Source organism: Acromyrmex echinatior, chromosome 12, assembly GCF_024713525.1.
Source record: "Acromyrmex echinatior isolate Ae372 chromosome 12, ASM2471352v2, whole genome shotgun sequence".
Lineage (NCBI taxonomy): Eukaryota > Metazoa > Arthropoda > Insecta > Hymenoptera > Formicidae > Acromyrmex > Acromyrmex echinatior.
In genome coordinates this window covers 12,679,798-12,703,616 of record NC_141863.1, presented here as the reverse complement: position 1 = coordinate 12,703,616, position 23,819 = coordinate 12,679,798, and the positions used below count along the sequence as shown (strand labels likewise).

At 37.8% G+C, this 23,819-nt stretch overlaps 1 protein-coding gene and 1 long non-coding RNA gene across 11 annotated transcripts in view; both read left to right on the top strand.

Annotated features, from left to right (window-relative positions):
- The window catches only part of Hs6st (heparan sulfate 6-O-sulfotransferase), a 162,419-nt gene that overhangs the window by 35,291 nt on the left and 103,309 nt on the right, over window positions 1-23,819 (top strand). For all 10 annotated transcript variants that reach the window (XR_015546931.1, XR_845732.2, XR_845733.2 and 7 more), the window contains exons 2-3: window positions 5,375-5,778; window positions 17,707-17,886. Coding sequence is in view for 2 of the 10 variants with exons in the window: in XM_087411874.1 (XP_087268000.1) it covers window positions 5,375-5,778; window positions 17,707-17,886 (584 nt within the window). In the remaining 8 variants the exon portion in view is untranslated. The remainder of the gene's footprint in view (window positions 1-5,374; window positions 5,779-17,706; window positions 17,887-23,819) is intronic.
- Window positions 5,785-17,278, top strand: LOC147907943 (uncharacterized). Its single transcript, XR_015546933.1, has 2 exons — window positions 5,785-14,350; window positions 14,559-17,278. It is a non-coding gene; the product is annotated as an uncharacterized LOC147907943 (long non-coding RNA).

Here is a 23,819-nt window from a genome sequence, read left to right as displayed (position 1 = left end):
ATTTGAATTTACAAAAAATATCATTATCTTATATAAAATATTAAAACCTACAAACTTATAATAAAATGTATTAAATGTATAATATGTAAATTATATGAAATGCGTGTCATTATTTATATTAACTGTAAAAAATAAAACATTTCAACAGAAACTAAAATATTTCTTACACTACTGTATAAACATTTGTACTTCATAAATTGAAACATAGCTGTTATCATAGTTGAATAGTTGTTATCACATTGAAACATAGCTGTCATCACAGTTATTATTGCAGAAAACAAAAATGTTTGTTATATTATTGTAGAAATATATAGATTTTAAACGAAAACATAATTATCATCACAGTTTTTTTGTTATTAATATTACTTTAACTTCATGTGTTAAAAAAAATTTTAATACTGAATTGTTTATTTTTGCAATTCTCTTTGTAGTATGTGATTTTTTAATAACAATTCTTTTTCCAATAATTGTACTTCTAATTCTTTTATCTTCAATATTCAAAATTTGTACTTCAACTTTACTTTTTATTTTTAAATCTTATGTCATAAATTCTACGAGCTCAGCCTTCGATTTTGCCAGAACATTAAATCTTGAACTTATATTGTTTTTCCTTTTCTTACATAATGTGTAATGATCATTAACATTTTCCGAATCGTATTGATTGTTTGAAAACTTTCGTCTCCTTTGAAGCATCACACTCATACTCTTTTTCTCTTCTCTACTGAAACTATTTCCAATTTATACCTTGTTCTTGTGATTTTTGTGCAGCAGAGCTTTCTCTTTACAATAGTTTTCAATATCATTCACCAGCTACAACAATATATATAATTTATGTATATGATGTACCTTCTGTGATATCTATATGTGTATAACATTGACACATATTTCATTTATATTTTGATCTTCATTATTACCATTTTCATTATTATAATTAGTATTTCCATATATATTTGGTATATTTTCCAAATCGTATTGATTATTTGAAAACTTACTTCTTGTTTAAGTTAAAGTGGCATACTTATTTTCTTCTTTAATATCTCTATTGCAGTTATTTTTGGTTTATGTCAGTTTATTTCTTGTCCTTGTAATTTGTGTGTCAGCTTTTTCTTTAGAATATTACTTTTCAATATTATTCACAGACTGCAACAATGTATATTATTTTTATTTTAAACATAAATACACACACACACACACATACATAGAGAGGGGGGGCGAAGGGAGAGAAGGAGGGAGGGAGGATGGATGAATGTGTTTCTGCTAGATTTCATGGTTTTAAAGGAAATTTAATTCTGAACAAAAATATCGAAAACATCGAAAAATGCTTTTTTTAAAAGTTAATGCTTAAAAACTTCTCTCAAGCAGATGGAAATTCGTCGTGACATTGTGTATTATTATTTCCAAGTTCTTCTTTCAAACACGTATAATAATAATCATCATATATAAAGATATAAATTTAAAAAAACATTTCTTATCTGTCACAGTATCACTATCAAAAGTATTTGTTAAACCATCAATTGAAGGCTTTATAATATTTCACGTTCCATAGTATCTGATCGAGATTCATAAGATCCTCCATCTACAACATTAATATTATATTTTACATTTTCATAATGCATAAAATTAAAATTTGATATAAAAATTTGATATAAAACTTTTGACATCTAAAAAATAATTGTCAAAACGATTATTAAAATTATTACTTAAATATTACTTTAATAGTATACAAAATTAAAATGAAAACATGAATCATTTTTCAATATTGGAAAATTCAATTAATAGCATACTTTTATATACATCTGCTTGCTATTAATTGAATTTTCTAATATTGAAAAATGATTCATGCTCCTCCTCCCTCCTTCACCCCCTCCTCTCCCCCTCTTCCTCGCTCTCCCTCTCCCCTTCACTGACTCTATGTGCAATGTGCCGAAATTATATTCACTCCAGAAAAGTCTCCAATTGTTATAAGAAATGATTTCGTAGCGTAAATACGGAGAGCTAATAATAATTGCTCTATAGGAGATACTGCCTTATTTCTTAAAACAAATTATTTTTATCAATTAAAAATTTTTAATTTATATTTGTAATTGTAAATATTTGTAAAATAATTTCAGAAAAAATTTTATTTTTTAGTCTCGAATTCTAATTCATCTCTAATACTTTCTAAAACTTCCAACATTGATGCTTTACTTACTACAATTGAAATCGCATTTCAAACTCGATATTATTTAATTTCTCAAAATAATATGTTGTTTAAATCTTCTCTCTCTTCTATTAAATTGTTCAGTAATATCCTCGTCATCGGAAGGTAACAGTACAAGGTTATATACCATGTTTGATACTAATAATATTTCTTAATTTCGCAGTTCAACTACTTCTAAACGGCCAAAACTGGCCGTTTAATTTAAACTTAGTTTATTATTACTTACGTTTAAAGACACAGAAAAAAGTTGATAGAAACTAATATTGGGTCATCTAAAAAGTATCCGCGGTTTTTTGTCACTAGATGGTGTTGATGGTCATATATCATAGTGACAAAGTACCGCGAATACTTTTTAGATGACCCAATATCTTGCTAAACTTTGGTTAATCAAATGTCACTAGGGATTAACTATTTAAACTGCGTTGATAGAAATGGGTTTTTTTTCACCAATTCTGATTAATGCTAATCAATAATTAATTCAATCATCACGACTGCTAACGTAAGAACTAAACACAGTTTGTCTCAGAAGAGGAAGAGAGAGCAGATGTACTGATACATTAAACTGTTGGCACTTCTGCGAGTTGATCGTCGATTAATTTAACTAAAAGTTGGTGAAAAAGGTCCTTAGTATATTATTGTTTACTTTTATTTTAATTTATTAATATATATTGTATTTATAACATCTATTTTTGACTGATTATTGACATTTTCGTACATATTTATGTATATTATTTATACGGTCGTACTTATTCTTAATATATTTTAATAATATACATCAAATTCGAAGAACACGAACCTATCACGATCAAAGTTAGATGTTTCAAATAATACAATATATATTCATTTTAAATGAATTTTATTTCAGATAAGATTGAGCGCCGATAACTTTCAGACTTTTAATATAATCAATTTGAAACGCTACTAATCCTCTCTCTTCTAAAATTAGAAAAACTGTAAAGAACTTATAAGATTTAAGATTTAATAATATAAAAAAATAAGTATTTGACAATCTTCTTGATGCTTCCATGGGTGCTTTCTATATAACTAATCTGTGCTTCGCGGGTTTTCTCCATGTCTTGGTCCATTCTTGATGTGCCAACATTTCGTGGGCCTTGCAGTCCACTTCATCAGGGCGAGGAGCAGCCTGATACTGAGCTGTTCCTCCAGGTCCTTCCTTTTTATGTTACGCTACTTGTTAAGATGGGAGTTTTTTGGTGGTGGAGGGAGGGGGGGGGGGTTAGAGTGATGGGGGAAAAACAGATGGTGGAATCTTGGTCGGTCTTTGTTGGTCGGGAGGATGGTCTTCCATATCTTACTTGTTATAGCCATTATCTCTGTTTAGATTGTTAGGGTGTTTTTGTATTTCTATGGCTTCTCTGTATTTTCTTGGGAAGTATGATGTGGTGTTGGTTATCGTGGTTGCTTGGTCAAACAGTATTTGATGTCCTGTTTCGACGTTATGTTCTGATAGTGCCGACTGTTTCAGTCTGACGTCTCGTTGATGTTCTTTTATCCGTAGGTTTACCGTTCTCCCGGTTTCCCCGATGTATATTTGTCCGCAGGAACACGGTATTCTGTATACTCCTGCGGAACTGAGTGGCGGTCTTGGATCTTTGGGGTTTCTTAAGATTTGTCCTATCTTCTTGGGTGGTTTGTAGACAGTTCGGATATTGTGTTTGTTCAATATCCTGCCGATCCGGTTTGTAGTTCCTTTGACGTAAGGGAAAATGGTTAGGGTCCTGTCGTCTGTTTGTGTGTTCGGAGCCGTTGTCTTGTTTGTGTGTTTGTTGATTATTTTGGTTATGTCTTTTTTGTCGTTAGAAATGGTTTTCTATGTAGAAATGATTTTCTACGAACAAACGTCAGGAGCAGCGATGAGCTCTCCGATTTCTCCTGTAATCGCTAACATCTTCATAGAACACTTCGAGAAAGAGGCTCTCAAAAAAGCACCAAAGAAACCAGAAGTCTGGTTCCGGTACGTAGACGACACATTTATGATATGGAGACACGGCAGATCTGAACTCCGAAAATTCCTCCACCGAAAATCATCCACCTCAACAAACAACACCCCAATATCCGTTTCACCATAGACATAGAGGAAAACGGGAAACTCCCATTCCTAGATGTGCTGGTGTCAAAGGAGGCCAACGGCACCCTAGGGCATCAAGTGTACAGAAAAACAACACACATGGACAGATACTTATATGCTGAGTCACACCACCACCCAGCACAAAAACAATCAGTAATAAACTCTCTGGTACACAGAGCCTTCGCCATCTCCGACAGAGGACATCTACGGACAGAAATAAACCACCTAAAACAGGCCCTACAAAATAACGGACACGACAAAAAAGACATAACCAAAATAATCAACAAACACACAAACAAGACAACGGCTCCGAACACACAAACAGACGACAGGATCCTAACCATTTTCCCTTACGTCAAAGGAACTACAAACCGGATCGGCAGGATATTGAACAAACACAATATCTGAACTGTCTACAAACCACCCAAGAAGATAGGACAAATCTTAAGAAACCCCAAAGATCCAAGACCGCCACTCAGTTCCGCAGGAGTATACAGAATACCGTGTTCCTGCGGACAAATATACATCGGGGAAACCGGGAGAACGGTAAACCTACGGATAAAAGAACATCAACGAGACGTCAGACTGAAACACGTCATACAGTCGGCACTATCAGAACATAACGTCGAAACAGGACATCAAATACTGTTTGACCAAGCAACCACGATAACCACATCATACTTCCCAAGAAAATACAGAGAAGCCATAGAAATACAAAAACACCCTAACAATCTAAACAGGGATAATGGCTATAACATAAGTAAGATATGGAAGACCATCCTCCCGACCAGCAAAGACCGACCAAGATTCCACCATCTGTTTTTCCCCCATCACTCTAACCCCCCCCCCTCCACCATCAAAAAACTCCCATCTCAACAAGTAGCGTAACATAAAAAGGAAGGACCTGGAGGAACAGCTCAGTATCAGGCTGCTCCTCGCCCTGATGAAGTGGACTGCAAGGCCCACGAAACGTTGGCACATCAAGAATGGACCAAGACATGGAGAAAACCCGCGAAGCACAGATTAGTTATATAAAATAAGTATTTGTTGCATTCAAGATATTATCATTCTTGTTTTGTTCAAAGGTGGCACACTATTTGGCAAACATCTGGTGCGAGATTTAGAATTACAAAGACCATGCTCATGTCAACGACGACGCAAGCGTTGCTTCTGTTTCCGTCCAAATCATAACGAAAATTGGTTATTCTCACGATACTCTACCGGCTGGAAGTGTGGATTACATGCGGATTGGACCGAATTGACAAATTGTGTTGATACGGAACTTAATAAAATTGAAGGAGATGGAATTAAGCGCCGTTACTTTTACATAACTATCATAAGGGATCCCGTTGCAAGATATCTCTCTGAGTTTAGGCACGTGCAGAGAGGTGCTACATGGAGAGGTGCTCGTCATTGGTGCGGAGGTACTCAAGCAAATATACCTCAGTGTTACGATGGTCCCAATTGGAAAGGTGTTACCCTGGAAGAGGTAATATCTCCTGATTTTTTTATTTTATATTGGCTTTTATTGTTATAATATAAATTATAGTAGTTTATATATAAGCGTTTCATCTATATATACTTTAAGGTAAAAACTTTTGTTTTATCTTAAAATTTGAATTAAAAGCATTGTAAGAAATAAGCGATAATACAAGAAAAATATCAGAGATTTGAACCAAAGACTTGCTTTATATTGGTACATTTCTATCCTGCCTCCGAACCACACAGCCCAAACTCTAGGTTTGTTCGTGTCGCAGGCTCCAACATGCTCCTACTCATTTCAACGTGCTCTATGTTACACAGGTATCCCAAAAAGGTCGGAACACCTGAATATCTTGAAAAATATGATCTTTACAGAAAAGTGTTTCAGATAAAAGTTGTAGAATTCAAAAAGATCTTATTAGTTTTGACCTTGGGCGGTGTCGCTCAGGTTAAAATCACATCGATTTTTTTTAAATGAAACACTACTTTTGATTCCAGAATCTAATAGCTGGTGTTGAGAACTTTCCAAAACGCTATAAGGAAATATTTTTTTTTATTACTTTTTGAGTTATGATATTTGAAAGTTACAGCACTGATATTAGCATTATCGCAATGTGTCCAACCGATGAATAAAATCTCTTGAATGTTGTTCAGGATTATGTCCTGGATAATATTCGTCAAGATCAAAGCCATTGGAGATTATTATTTTTATTTTCATTTTTGCACTAAAAATTCATTTTTACGTAAAAATAAAAGAAATACTAGATATTCGCGTCGTGTTAGAGCATATTTTGAAGAGTATTAAGAGCACGCTCCACTCTCTTGCCTCTCCTCCGAAGTACAATTGGGATATATTACGCATGCGTAATAATTGAGAATGTGTATCGGAAAAAGTATTTCACGGCTATGACAGATCATGGATAGCTGCAAAAAATACAAGAAAATACATTTTCTGCCAATAAGTCATCATTAATTAATGATGTCAACCGGCAAGAAAATTCTACTCTGAGATCCATCTTGATCTAATGTACTAATAACCCCTTTATATATCGTTAAATCGATTAGTACATGTATCAAATTGATGCGAATTAAATATTATTTCCACCGATCTCAAAATGGATTAAATTAGATGACATGCACACAAAATGATTGTTCTAAATTCGTTCGTATCATTGAGCGTTGGGACATATGAATTTAATTGTTCCAATTGCCATTTTACCCAAGTGTTCTCTGGATTTCTTTGGAGTACGCGAACAAATCTTCTGATAACTTCTCTATTGTGTCTATTTCCTCTAAACTTCTTACAGTTCGATCAACCTGAAATTACATTCATCCTGAACGTGCAATTCTGATCGCAATATTGGACAAAGTCTATAAGTTCAATCAGTCTGACATATAACCTGGAATGTCCTCATGGCATTTTCTAGCCACATCCGGGTGACAAACTTCTGCAGTCTGCCAGAGTCATCGGGTGTCCCCATGGCATATATACCATCTATTAGGCGATTATCTTTGATTCGTGTTCTTGGTCGCATTTATCAGACTCAACTGTTGCGGAGCGGATCCGTGAGCGCTCGCTGCTGCTGGTGTATTCTTTTAGATCATTAAATAGTAGCGAGCGCTCCGCAATAATTGAGTCTGCTGAATGCGATCCTATTATTAAGGCATCTATTGGTTCTCTTGAGCTAATTTATAAATTCTGATTGTAAGTCCTATTTTCTAAAGATCCTGTACCCAGATAGCAAAATGGTAACAGTAGCCAATTTGATCATAATGTTATAGCAAATATCAAGCTGTTATTTCCTTATTAAGTTTAGTTTCTAACAATATAACATAGAACAACGGTAGAAATGCAATAAAATTCTTTGCTACAAATATCATGACAGCAAATACGTCAGATATCGGACAAAGTTTGCCACATCAAATATTAACAAAAAAATAGCAGAAATCAAGAATGATCTGATGTCACATTGTGACAGCGAAATCGCGGAAAAGCTACAACTTATATGTATCAAATAGTAAACATAAACATAATGTAACAATAAAAACTGAGCACGGCCTGCCGTACAAAAACGCGGCAGATTGTAACGATGCTTCGAGAATACGCATCCGAATCATTACTATCCGAATGCCGCTGTAATGGTCTTTGGTCACATAAGGGCGCGGTGCGCCCGCAATCGTATTAACAAGTATAGCAGTGCCATTCCGTGTCAGAGATTATCGAAATCGTCCTATTACCGCCGGCCGACATCCCCTACTCGTATTGCGAATCGGCTGAAATCGTCGAACGACTCTGGAACAATACAAGCAGAAGCAACAATTTGAATTAAATGATAAATCGCTAACAACAATGTCTATTCCTTTCCGTTCTTGATCATGTTTCAATATTCTCCGATTCTGACCAGCTGCTCTAGTAGCGAAAAAAGATGGTAGAGAGATTACTCTGTCATTATCGAGCGTTCTCGATAGTAACCCACCGGCTTTCCTGCCTAAAAACCACTGAATCGCCGAGAAAACTCTAGAGTAGAGAGTACTCTATCCTGTCGAATGTTCTTGGCTATCGACCAGCTGCAATCCTTGCACTGCTGCACGGGATTTCTCCGGAGTCAGAGCGTACTCTGTCCCGCCGAGCTTTCTCGGCCGCTAGCTATTTACCACCTACCGCTTCTGCCGCACCAGCAATAGCCAGGGGATATTATCTCTGTCGAGTTTTCTCGATCGTTGATTGCTGCAAGTGCACTTTTAATCGGTTTCGACAATAGCACGAGATTTCTCTGCTTCTTCGACTGAGTGTTCTCAGTCGTCAAGTATTGTCTCACTGAATTGCGTTGATCCCATTGCAGTCGGGAAGTCGCTTAGAAATTCATCGCGTCGCAATCGCGTTCATGTTGACGTATACACGCGTTCCGCGCGCGCCCCACGCTGCATATCGGCAAAAATTAGTCTGTGAGTCCGGTTAAATAACGACTCACGCACGCACGCACGCACACAAGGACTCACTTTAATCAAGCATCTCGAAGAGATGGATATCCGACCGTGCCACCTCCACGCGGTATACCTTAGATAACGCGCCGGCGATACTTAAACTTTGAAGGAAAATACAAATTTGAAAAGTAGAGATTTTAAGTTACAAAATGCTTTTAAAATCTCATTTTGGCCATTTTTGTAGAAGTTATACTCATTCAAAGTTTATCAATTTTTCGAAAGCGTGAGAGGTGATGCTTTAATTTCCGCGGGTAGTGTATATGTATATGTTTATAATATTGGATTTATAAAATAATAGCGCCAATTTCCATTAGTCCATTGTCTTCGTTTATTTATTTGCATTTGCGATTTATAATAATTATGTCGTCCAAATAAACGAAAATGTGCGGCTCTAACTCGGAATCCAGGACGGTATTTATAATAGTAAACGCTGGAATGTGGCCGGTGCTGAATGTAGTTCGGCATAACTGATACTTTTTTATCCTGTATAATAATAACTGATGCAATAACTGATTTGCTATCCAGTGTTAATAGCCAGTAGCCATTCTTGGGATCCAGCATCGTAAGATATCGTACTCTGCGCAATTTATCTAATGTCGCGGTTATTTGCGGAAGCAGACAGGCGTCTGGTTCGGTCACCTCGTTCTCACAGCGGAAATCAATACAAAATCTATTTTTCTTCTTCGACGACTACCGACTCCACGAGTCGGTTCTATGACCGTCCTGCACTTTGTTCGACTTCGGCGTCGATTATGGCGTGGTTTCGAGGGCGGCATTTTTGTTTAATCGGGCAGATCCGCGATTTGATGCGTATTTGGTGTTGCGCGGGTGAAGCCTTGTACGATATCAAACTTCGACAGTTTTACGTCGAGAAATTTTTGTAGCTGCCGGTCTTCGCTTTTGGTTCTCCGGGTGTGTTCCTCCGTTGAGGCGGCAGTAACTGACCGGATAGCTAACAGTCCGTGGAATGGCAGATCGCGAAGCTTAATTTCATCCATAAATCGACGCCGATTAATGCCGCGCTCTTGAGTATCGGCATTATACAAAACGTGTGCCAAATGTGCTGGTTGCCAATCATGATAGGTATATGCCGAGCAGCATGATCGTTCGGCGAGTTGAATTTCCTCTGCTTCCCTCTCTATACTGAAATGCAATTCCTTTAAGTTGCGCACGGTATTGTTGTTAATAAATGATATTTCCGAATCGGTATCTACTAATGCTTCTAGCTTTATATTTTCGACGTACATGTCGACCTGCAATCGGGGCGAATTTTACGCTGATAACTGGAACAGGGCCTCCTCCTGGTCGGTGGCTTGTTTCCCGGCGGCGACAGTTCTTTGTTAGTACCTCATCCTTGCCGCACGAGCAGAATTTTTTCAGACGGCGCCTACATACAAATCGAGTGTGCCTTCTCTGCTTGCAGCGCCAGCAACACTCATCGCAGTCATACACTGCGGCTGCAACGGGGGTTTTATGAGCGGATTCTTTCGATTTTTTCTGCGCCTTTTCGAGAACTGTAAGGTGTTCGCAGGTTGCGGCTTCACGGCTTAAATCTTGTATTGATCGCATATCGGTATGTCGGATACGCCACTGATAGAAGTATAATACATATTCCTGTGACGAGTCCGGTTAAATAACGATTCACGCACGCACACAAGGACTCACTTTAATCAAGCATCTCGAAAAGATGGATATCCGACCGTGCCACCTCCACGCGGTACACCTTAGATAACGCGCCGGCGATACTTAAACTTTGAAGGAAAGTACAAATTTGAAAAAAAAAGTAAAGATATTCCAATTGTGTCTGTTCTGTCGTTATTCCGGCGCGGGCTTATTAATGCTGTGGGATAAAAAAAAGTTCCCTCGACTTCTGTTTGCACGCACGCGTAAACGTCTTCTAATAACTAGAATTCATCTGCATGTAAAAACGCGGCTTTAAAACTAGTGACAAAGCTTCTCCATACGTTCTAGCTTTTCCATCGCTTACGATTTCCTTGGCTTCACATTTGTGTGTATCTTTAGAAGTACCGATAGTTCTTTGAAGAATTAATGATCAGTAACTCATAATCCTCTTTGAGCTCTTCTACGCATTCTAAGTACACCCACGGGTCTTTTCCTTCAAACTGAAAATTCCATTTACGCATTTGATTTATTATTTTCGCAAGCCGATCCTCGGGACTGAGTGAAACGGATATATTCACAAATGGATTAATGCTTTCGTTTGACGTGACGGATTTCTCGGATACGCATTCTATCTTTTGCGGGGATAGTGGCGGCGCTTTTGGAAACTCTCTGGATTCTCATCCACGAATGCATTTAGATGATGTCGCGGATCGTTCAAAATGCTCTCGGTATTCAATTCGAATTTCCATCTCGCTAATAATGTCGCTTTTGCTAAGTATATATAAATCCAAAATTTCGGTATGGAATGCATTTCTCTCTTCTGATCAAGTTTTTGTTCGGACGCCGAACAAACTGTAACTAACTTTCGTGCGGATAAAACTTGTCGGTTTTTTACTCGAATACAGAGACCTGACCAGAAGATAGTCGCGGTACCAACTAACGAAAGCATTAATCCATTCGCGAATACATCCGCTTCCTTCAGCCCCGAGGACCGACCTGCAAAAATAATAAATCAAATACATAAATCAGATTTTTAGTTTGAAGGGAAAGACCATGGGCTTTTTTAGAACTCGAAGAGCTCAAAGAAGATTACGAACTCATCGATTATAAATTCTTTAAAGGGTGTCCTTTTCTCAATTTTGTTGGAATGCACGCGGGAGCGCACTCGGGAAGCGACGGATCAATCGGAACGGAGGATAGATGGAGGCCCTCACACATATCTTATGTGATCGAGCGAAAATCGTGAATCACAACAATGTTGGGCGCCAGACGCACGTCTGAGACGACGTCAATTTCACAAAAACGAACAACAAGAGCATCAAATCCGATAATGTGACGATAAAAGAAAAAACCAATAAAGACTCGTTCACGTGAGGTGGTTAGGGCCGTGTGTCTGCAGCGGGACGGAATAATTTAGGACAAGAGGCGGAAGAATACAGTCACAAATATTATAATTACGAATGCGTTTATTAAAAAGAAAAAAAATAGAAGAAGTAATAATAATACCAAAGAATAACAAAATGATGACTGCGCTCTAAAAAAAAAAGGGAAGACAGGAAAAAATCCGCGGAACGCGGAATCGCAAGACCAAATGAAGAAAACATTATTTTGGCAAATACACGAAAACATGAAGTCAATTCAAAAATCAATATTCATGTGCATTCACGCCGTCAATCAAAATTCTATCGCGAGGCTTTGAACAGAGAATTCCACAGCGTGACACTCTTTTTCTGACAGCGCACGCATGCGCCGGCAAATACTATCTCATTCACACAGAATAATAAAACGCGAAAGCGTTTCCATTCAAAGATTTCCAAACGCAAATGCGACATACTAATTTCTCGCATCGAGGACAAACACAAGACACAATATTATGCACCGAGAACGAACATACTACACTTTTCGTGCATCAAGAGCGAACATACAACGATGGTAATACACGCCAAGAGTTATCACGACACATCGAGCTTACGAGAGCAAGACATCCAAATTGCAGGCGGACCCCATTCGTTGCGATATTCTAAATTAACGATCAGCGCAACACAGCCGCCCCGCGACGCGTACACGCGAAATTTCATGCGGAGTCACGAAAATCTTAGCCCTCGGTGCTTGTTCCCATGCCGCGGTCGGAATATACGAAACGATGTCTCTTCCAGCTCGTACCCGTAGCTCGAATCTATCCCCGATAGCCTCTTGCAAGCGTGGGAGATTCCCACGCTTGGCGCCGGTCACGCCGAACACCAAAACATGCTGCTTATGGCGCACTTTACACTAACGCAAAATTGACGTACTGACAGCAAAATGCGAAGATAGCTCGTAGCTATGCCACGTTACATGTTACTTTATACAAGTGTAATGCAAAAGGGCAATCTCACCGATAATTTCCCTTGTTGCATGGAATGAACTCTGGGAGTTCTCGCTCATCAGAAACCTTTGCCGGTCCAAGACATCTACGTCGATAGGCGGCTCGAAACGGAAGAGAACGAGCAAGATCCCGATCGATGCGCAATCAATTCGCTAGCCCTCCCCTCCTCCCCCCTCCCCTCCTCCCCCCTCCCCTGGGAGTGTGCAATCACGTCGCGCATTGTCGCGACTAATTAGCGGGCTCGCGGCCCTTTGCGTGTAAGGTCGTATGTGGCGGAGTTCTGTGGGGCGCCTCGCGGTCTCATGGATTTTTTTTCTCCGCTGGCGTGTCTTCGGTCGCGTTCCGATATTGAGGCTGAGCTTAGCGATCCTTATGTCGACTCCTGCGGTTCCTGCTTGTTGCCGATTAGCTTACTTTAATGTCCGGGATCCTCTCCTGCTCGCCATGCATCCCTCGCGCTTGGGACATCGCTAAGTCCTTTAGTGGCAATGGACGTCGCTTCCTTCTATCTCGCTAACTCCGCGCTCTCCGTCTCCGGCCCGCGATAGTTCCTTATAGAATTCTGATCTTCTTTTCGCCAATGATTATCTCCTTCCTCGCCGATTCTTCGCTCGGCGAGGCTCCCGTTTATTCCACATAAAATAAAATAAAGGCTGGGGATTAGTAAAATAAATCGTAACTTCAATCGACAGCCTCCTGAAGATTTCGCTCGCCCGCTACTCTCTGTTCGAGCCAGGCACAGATCCGCGATTTGTGAGGTCGCTGCGGAGGGTCGCTGCGCGACACTGCAGCGAAACTGCAACGTCACAAGGGCTATCAGTACTTCTAAAGAGACGCGCAGACGCGGTGCCGAGGAAACCATAAGCGATGGGAAAACTGAATGACACTAGTTTTAAAGTCGCGTTTTTATCACATTTGAACAAATTTGGACAGTTATTAAAAGATATTCACGCACGTAAACAGAAGCCAGAGAAACTTTTTTTTCAAATATTTCATGGCATTAATAACCCTGATGAACCGCGTCAGAATAATGATGGAACAGTGAAAATTGCAGTTTCTTTATCGAATATGTATTTCTTCTATCAGTGGCTTATCCAACGTCAATACAAGATTTAAGCCGCAAAACCGCAACCTGCGAACAATCTTCGAAAAGGTGGAGGAAAGAATCTCGCAAAATCTCCGTTGCAGCCTCCGTTATAACCACGAGTGCTGCCGGCGCTGCAAGCAGAGGAAGCACTCTCGATTCGAATATAAGCACCCTCCGAAAAAATTCGTAGTGCGGCAAGAATAGGATACTAATAAAGAACTATCACTCACCGCTAGGAAACAGGCCACCGACCAGGAGTCCCGACCGTTCGCCAGTTATCAGCGTAAAATTCGTTCCGGGTCAATATGCACGTCGAAAATATAAAGCTAGAATTTTTTCATTAGTTATCGACTCGGAAATATCATTTATTAACAACGATACCATGCGCAACTTAGAGGAACTACATTTCAGTATAGAGAGGGAAGCAGAGGAAGTTCAACTCGTCGATGGCCAAACGATCACATTGCCCGGTCACGTTATATACTTCTAATGATCGGCAACCGGGCACATCAGGCACATGTTCCACGTATTTGATTGTGTGCAACGGATGGAGCCTTGCATAATATCAAATATCGGCTCTACGTCGAGAAATTTTTATAATTATGGACGCTCAAGAGCGCGGTATTAATCGGTGTCGATTTATAAATTAAGTTTCGATCAGTCGATTCCGATCTGTAGCTACAAAAATTTCTCGACATAGAGCTGCCGATATTTGATATCGTGCAAGGCTCCATCCGTTGCACGCAACATCAAATACGCATCAAATCGGGGATCCGCCCGATTAAACCAAAATACTGCTCATGAAACTCTGCCATGCAGTCCATAATTGAAGTCGAACAAATGATATAGGATGTTATCATAGAATCGGCAGCAAGTCCGTGGAGCTCTCCGATGATCACCGTCAAGAAAGAAAACAAAATAGATTTTGTATTGATTTCTACCGCGTGAATTAAGTGACCGAACCGAACGCCTATCCGCTCCCGTAACCGCGACACTAGATAAACTGCGCGAAGCACGATATTTCACCACGCTCGATCTCAAGAATGGCTACTGGCAAGTATCATTAACATCGGATAGCAAACTAGTTACTGCAAGTATCTATTCAATCTCGACCATAACACTGGGTGGAGATTTTTCTGCCTCTACCGAGTGTTCTCGGCCGCCGAATATCGCTTCACAGATCTGCGGTTTTGGAATACTCGAATATTTATCGCGCTACAATCTATTCATATTGGCGTATACGCGGATATAGAACGCAATCTGTGTTATCAGCTGCAGAGGGCGCATCAGTAATCACGCATAATAAATAAATATATTTTATCACACATTTAACTTTTGGTAAATAAATGCATTTTTATTAAAGAAATAAATTTAATCAGAATAAAATTTTGTAAATAGAAATTGTATTTTTAATGTTTTGTATCTTAAGTGTTAAGGTATTATTCCGAGAAATTCCGAGTTTCTACAGATTTTTTTAAAATTTGGATATGTTTAAAATAATTTTATCTATATATGGTTAAAATTTTAAAGATTTAATTTCGAGTCCCTAAACTTTATCAATGCCGAAAATGTTCGCCTTCAAAATTTCAGCATTTAACACGTAAACTCTTAAATCAAGTATTGCCAAAGTAATGTTTTAATACTTTGTGGCAAAAATCTTCTACAGATTTTTCTTTAAATAAGTATATAATATAGAAATATTAACCTTATTCAAAAAATGGGGAGGCCTAGAGCAATGCCATTTCTGAATTAGAGTAGTTTAAATTTGCAATTTGATGGAATTCTCCTTCTCGCACGCCGAGCGACGAGACAAGAACATGCTGTTGCCACATGTCTTCAGTGCGACATTTATGCGTGCGTGCGTGCGCGCGTGCGTGCGTGCGTGCGTCGCTCGCTTCAAAAGTATTTCTCTCCAAAGAGCACGCGTGCGGAGAGGCATATTCATAGGTTGTACACGATTAATTTTCTAGCGTGATCGTAGCTTGAGAAATACCTTAATAAATAAACAATTCTTCACATTGAGAGAATTGCTGTCCGGTTTTCCAAAAATTAATATTCTGAAGTTTAATATTCTGAATTCTCTGTAGGAATTGTATCAGAAATTAACCTAATAGGAAAATACTACACATTTTTATTTTCATTAGCCACGTTATGTTGCCTTTATATTTTTCCGTAACAGAAATTTAAATATGAGATAAATATTCGTAGATATACGTTGCATAGCGGTAAACGGAAGAATTATGGTCTGATATAATATTGCCGTATTGTGTTTTTGCTGTGTTTTTGCTGTTACTTTTTAAGATCGTACCACATGCTTGCCATGTTTTTACCATCATGCCGTGCAAGCATATAAATTCGATTTCTGACATTTGCCAGTATCACATATAATGATATCACATTATATTCAATTTTGGTTTAGTTTCTGGTGATATGTATTATATATTATCTCAGTATGAAATGTTCAAATTGTACTGTTTTTATGCCAAGAACTTCTATTCTTAATTTTTGCAAATTTTTTAATTAATTTATCTTGATATTGAAACTGCTCATTCTCTGCTACATTTTTACCGACACTAACTGAGATGGCAAATCATGTTCGGTTACTATTCGAGTTCTGCCAATAGTATGTAGTACACAAATAGTAATACATAATCTTGGCAGTTTTGGCTATCTAGGTAGGTAGAGATCTGCCCCTGTAAAACACAGAACGTTGAAAGAATGCTACTGAGATGTTGCAATGTTGAATGTTGATGTGTCAATGTTTTATCAATGTTGTATTTATATTGATTTTTTTTTTATTGATTATTAATGTTGTTGCAATGTTGAACAGTATTGAACAAATTGAACCACAAGTTGAATTTTTATTGATTTTTCCACATTGATTGTTGATGTTGCTGTAACGTTGGAACGACATTGAATAAATTATATATTGAAATCTATTTTATTTTGTAAAAAATAAACAAAAGTAAAATGTCATGTAAATAGAATTTATATAGCTATTTACATGTCATGTAAATAGAAAATTTAAATCATTTAAATTGATCTTTTAACGAAACTCATTTCTAAGCGACATATGTTTATGTGAGAATCGGCAAGCCGCGCTTGCAGAATGTGATATTGTTTGTGCTGACCAGTCCGATGTACGACGTCGACTCGTGATCTTTCTACATATCTATATGTCACAGTTATATATTCACTAACAGTGTTCGTGGATCATTGAAGCAGCAATTTCTGCAGCAGATTGCAGAGGTTCGGCCATTGGATGGGATACAAGATTGGATGAGTTTCTGCTTAGAAAAATAAGGAAACTAATTCCCAAATGAGGGAAAGCATTTTTTTTTTCAATTATAATTTTATCGTGTGTGTTCCGGAATATGATATTAATCACACACATAATAATATTTAAGTATTTTAGTAATAAAACTGAATTAATTAATGTGCGAAAAATGTTTTACGTCTTACGGGTGTTGCAATTCAACGTTTTTGCAACGTCTCTTCAACATTGAATCGCTTTGGATGGTTCCAACCTGGTCTCCTTCATATTGATAGACTTCTGTCCTGCCACCGAGTCACACATCTGTGATAGTTTCTTTGTTGTACTTACTTCCTCTAAATTTCTTACAGCACTCTTTCGCATTTTGTATACAGCTGTTTCCTGTCAATATATAACTTTCTGTCGTGACCTCTTCTATAGTAAACAAATTGTACTTGTGACTTGTTAATATAAGAAAGCAAATTAATTTTATGCTTTTAAGATTTTAATGCTAGATAAGAAATGAGGAACAGAACTATTTAGGAGATACAGTTTAGGAGATTTTGTTTAATAATGAGATTAATTTTTTGATTTAATAATGAGATTCTTTATATTTGTCTAGTTTATGGAATGCCCCTACAATTTGGCAAGAAATCGTCAAACGAGAATGCTGGCAGATCTATCGATAGTTGGCTGTTATAACTCCACTCTTAGCAAAACTGATAAAGAACGTCTAATATTAGCTAGTGCTAAACACAACTTACAATTTATGCCTTTCTTCATGCTGACTGAATACCAGAAGGTATGTAATATGTTAAAATATACGCAATTTATTTTTATTGTTATCGTTATTGTTTTTATTATTACTATTTCTAGATAAATATATTTATTGTCTACTATAACTTTTTGTTACAATGCTCATGGTATTTATCATATAAAACTTTTTTTATTGTGTATCAGCATTCAACAGTTGATACTATTTGATATTCTGGAGACGAGAGAACATTTCATGTGGAAAAAAAGATTGTAATCCCTTTTAGAGTGAGATTTCACTTGTGCGTTTTTGTCATACAACAAATATGTGCAGGATAGAGAGGTCCTCGGATCTCTCTATCCTATAACCAATTAACAAGCTTAAAAAATTTCTCATACGACAAAAATGTACAAATGAAATCCCCTTTACACTAACTATGTGTACTGACTGATAACTTTCTGTTAAATTATCTTAATTTTGTCAATACAAGCGTCTTTAATTAATCTTGGTGCATGTTATACCAGCTCGCTTAGTATACCATTTTTTAAATATATTGTCGAAATTAAGATAATTTAATAGAAACTTACTAGTTATGCATATCAAATGCTCAGTGTTCGAGAGCGATTCAGAGCGAGAGCGCTGACGTGAAATTTTAAAGTGATACGTTGACTCAGAACGGCGGAAAAACTGAGAGCGGCGGAAAACTAAGAGTTGCGGAGAACTAAGAGTTGCGGAGAACTAGGAGTTGCGGAGAACTAGGAGTTGCGGAGAACAAGGAGTTGCGGAGAACTAAGAGCGTTAAGAGCGGTATTGCTTCTCGGTTTTGCCTTTTATGCTCTTTTGAGAACAAAGGCCCTTTGCATTCGCCTATGAGATTTTTACACATTGAAAATTTTGAGATGATTCTCTGTGTCGGGTGGCGATTGGCGATTTCGCGCGCGACGGCCAAGCAGCACGCTATTGCCATGCGCGCCCGTTAAATCGGGATTCTTGATTGGGATGAACGCATATTACGCATTTTGCGTCACGCGATCGCGCGTGCGCTACGACCGATCCGAATTGGTTAGCCGTTATAGCGGTTGAAATTTGCGTACGTGCGACGTGCGGTTTAGCTTGTTATTTTTTGACTTTATCGACGAGGTGATAGCCGAGTTTATGTTTTGGAAACTTCTAAGGACGCTTGAGATCCTTCTAGAAGCTTTCGATCCGTATGTCGCACGAACGCCAAATATGGAAATTATGTACATGTTGGCCGTATCTCGAACACTCGGTATAAATTAGAATAATGTATTTAAAAAATAATATACTAAATTGATACAATATGTACAAATGATTAATTAAATATTTATATCATAAATATGTTTACATTTATCATCGAAATTAATAACATTTATAAACAATTTATAAGTAAAAAGATTATATTTTTTATGTAAGCTTTAATCTGCTATGTTTTGAGAGTTCTCGTATTCCTTGTTGAAATTTTCCTAACAGAAAATTCTTCTGACAGAAGAAATATGATTTTTAATGCAAAAAATTTTTTCGCGTTATTATGTTACGTGAGAATATTGCGGGATAGTGGCAAAGTAGCAACATAGTAGCGCGAGTAGGACATAGTAGAGACACTAGTACCGCTCATGGAGCGCTTACTAGTGATCCTTCGAAAGCATGTGATGGCACCTCATACTCAAATAAGTTCCTGCCAGACTTCTTTCTCCTGAATTAGTTGTTCAGTTTTATGAAAACTCTTGTTTATAATTCGATTGATCTGATCTGCCCACCTGGTTAACGATCTGCCTCTAGGACGTTTCCCTTCCATCTTTCTTTCAACAATCATCCTCTCCATTATCCTTATATCTCTCGCCACATGGCCAAAATACTGGAGATAAAGATGATTAATTTTTTGTATCAGTTTGAAGCCGACCCTGAGCTCGTCTAACACCGACTGATTAGTGCGATGTTTAGTCCACGAAATTCTCAGAATTGTCTGTACACCCATAACTCAAAGGCCTCGATTCTTCTTCTATCAGCCTTCTTCATGATTCAAGTCTCCACTATGTAAGTGGCTATGGAAAAATGAGAGCATTCATCAGTTTCAACTTCGTATAATCGAAGTGTTCTTCCATATTCTTTCCAGCTTAGCAGTGGCAGACCTCGCCATACTAAGTCTTTGGCGTATTTCTTTCTCGCATCCTCCATCGTTTGATGAGCAATCCAAGTATTCAATTTCCAAGTAGACAAATTGATTGACAACCTCGTATCCGGCTACCTTTCGAATGTGCGACAAGTTGTTCTGTGCTCCGTCAATTATCATCACATTGGTTTTCCCTTGGTTTAATGTTAGGTCGTGTACCGCTTATTAAACGTAATTTATCCACAATGTCCTCCATTTTCTCTGCACTCATCGCGACTATGAGAATATCAACCGCATATCGTAAATTACTAATCTTCCTTCCCCCAATCGATATGCTTCCTTTCATTTCTCTATAAATCTGACACATTCGCTGTAGATTAAACAGTGAAGGGGACAGAATGCAGCCCTGTCTCACCCATATACTTGAAAGTTATTTGAATATATCTGGTTTATTCGAATCTTTGCTATATTAATAAGCTGCGAATCATTTGGATCAGATGTTTCGGTATTCTTATCTCTTCCAAAATTTTCCAAAAGTTCCATCTCACCTTCATCAAACGCCTTAATATAGTATATAGCAACAAAACAAAGAAACACCGAACGATTGAATTCTCTTGTCTTCTCTATAAGTTGTCTGATATTTAGAATTTGCACTCTCGTACTTCTGGGACAAACCGGCCCGTTCATCCGATGTCTGTGACAAAAGGAACGGTTCAATCGTCCGTGTATAATGTGCAGAAGGATCTTACTAGCGTGCGATATCAGTGCTACCGTTCTATAGTTCATACATTTCAAAGGTGAGCTCTTTTTAAAGATGGGAACAAACGTTGACTCCCATCAATCCACGGTCTCCCATATAATGTTACGTATTCTGTGAATATGTATCCACTCCTTTTTCTTCCATGGCTTTCAAGATCTCAGCTGTTATCCCATCTACTCCCGGAGATTTTCTTTGTTTTAAGAGTTTTATTGCTCTTTCGACCTCTTCGCATTATGCTGGGCTCCCCTAGTGGGTATGCATTTACTATCCATCGGGTCGTAGTCATCTTCATACAGTTCCTAACAGTATCTCTCCTACACCTCCGCAATGCCCATCAAATTATTAACCTCCACTCCTTGTTCGTTCTTCTGATTGTTTGCATTCACGCTATAAAGACAGATATCTGACTTTGTTGAACAATTCATGGCGGTTAGAATACCATTCAAGTTCCACACATATTGATGAGATATATTCATTTTTGTCTCATCTGCTAGCTGTTTTTATATCCTGGTTTATTTGTTCAAGCCGTGTATGTTTACTATCGTCGTCCCTGCTTCGCTTTATGGCTTTTTTCTGTTCAACAAGTTGTAATGTATCATCAGTCCAATGCTTCTTTTTAATAATTCTTGATTTAGAACATTGATTCATGGCGTTCATAATCCTTTGTCTCCTGCCATGCTGTATCTGACCTCCATTTCTGATATCCCCTTATGTTCCAAAGCGATTCGGAATTGTTCCGAGTTTGTCACCACCAACTGTCGTTTGCTGAACTGAAGGTTGTTTTTTCAATTTAATTCTAAACTTAGCCTATAGCAGATTGTGATCTGAGCATTCGCGCCAGGCTTCGTCTTCGCATTAACTATTGAGGACTTCCATCTAGATCTAATTAGAAAATAATCAATTTGATTTTTTGTGTAGTCATCGGGGCTTCTCCATGTTGATAGGCATCTAGGATGATGTTTAAAGATGGTGTTGACATACACACAATAGTCAATTTATTCTCAATAGCGAAATTTAACAGTCGTTCCCCCCTATTGCTCCCCCTTATCGTTTCTCTTTCCAAGGCCATATTTCCCCACAATTGACATTTTTTCCTCTACGGTTTTTCTGACTTTCGCATTAAAATCTCCCATAATTATTAGAGGCTCTTTGGCCGGTATTTTGACTGCTAGCTGTTCTATGGCAGAGTTTCTTTCCACATCCTCCTCCTTCGCTTCCTGCGACCTTCTGCTGAGGTCGGCATATATACTTGTGCAGTCGTGTTAGTTTCGCGTCCAGGGTTATCATGATGAGTCGATCTCTGATGGGGCGATATTCGTACATATATGATATCAACTTCTTGCTGGTGATAAACGCCATCCCATTTCTTTCTGTTTCTTCGGTTCCCGAGATGTATATTGCGTAGTTCGATGTTTGAAAGTGTCCTTTTCCTTTCCAGTGATTCTCAGCTATTCCACATATGTCCATGAGTTTTTCGTCCAGTTCTCTTTTTCGAAATTTCCCTACTTGTAACAGACCACGCACGTTCCAGGTAGTCAAATCAATTGATTCCCTCAGCTGATATCTCTCTTCCAATTTTGCATGCGGAACCTGCTTGTCATCTATCCTAGCATATCCGGTCGCACGCTTCACACCAGATCCATCCGAGCGCCGGTCACTACCCGGTTCACCCGGTAATCCTTATCTTTCATTCCAACATAGAGGTGTGCTCATGGGAAAATAATCGGGTGGTTTCCTGTTGCCTTCCTAATTCTGCCGTTGACCTAATAATGGTTATCCGCTTTTTGGGATGATTTCTTCTCCCCGAGGCAACAAGGCCCCTACTCAACTCTTGGCTAAGTGTGCTTATCCCGACACACACTCGGTCCCCTCTGCGTCAGCCACCAATGGTGTTGCCCACTCTTTCCCGCATGGAGGTTCAACTAATGTGTGTTACTAGTGATGCCGATTCTTAAAAAAAAAAAGATTGATTTTCGGAATCGATCCATTCTTTTAAGTTCGATTCTTAACATCGATTTACAATCGATTAATCGGATAAAAAAGGATCGATTCCGAATAATCTTTTGATTCTTTTCCCAGCAGCCAGTCAATTTCTAAAAAAAAAAGAATAAGTTTGACTTTTTCAAATATTTTTTTTAGCACTTCATAAATAAACTTAAAATGGATTAATGAATTAATTAACAAAATAATAAGGTTTATATTATAAATAACAATATTTATATTACCTACATAGACGAAATTTCTTACAATTACATTGTACTCTTTGATCGTGTATTATATATACATATTAACATCGACTTAAATATATTTTTAGTGGACTTAAGTATAAAGCCCATGGCGTACACAAAAACATAAAGCAGTAAGATGTAGCAGTAATTGCATCAGCTAATCACAATAGAGAATTAAAGTAAACTCTATTGTGATTGACCGATTTGCTTACTGCCTTAAGTTTTTTTTATGTATCAACTTGAATCATAATCAATTATTTTTTAATCATATTATTTAGAACTTAAACGGATTGTTTCATAACCTTTTACTAAATATTATTGCATTGTGCTCTTTATGAGCGCGGTGATCACATTTAAATTATTGCCTTATATTGAAATTATTATCTGAGAATAATTAATTTAAAATAACGTTTTTAATCCTCACAGAGAAATCTTATTTACAATAATATGTAATAGAAGCAGTGAAAATTTACATATATTATTGTAAAGTTTGTTTGAAGTTTATTTATTCTACATCACAGTTCCCAATATTTATTCTTTAAAGAATTGAGAAAAATCAGCGTTGAGACTCGATTGCTAGATAACCTACTACGCTTTTTGAAAATAATATTTCCGGCGGTGCTGTACAATCTTTCAGATGAGATCGATATTCCTAAAACTAATAGGAATTTTCTTGTAATTTCATACAGATTTGGGTACTTTAATTTTTCCCATTCTTGTACAGGGTCCATTTCTCGAAAGGACACGGGAGTATTTAAAAATTGTCGAAGTTCAATGGGAATACTCGCTAAACTATCTCCACAGTTTTTAGTATTGTTATTACATGCTAATTTATGATGAAAATTTCACACAGACAAAATAT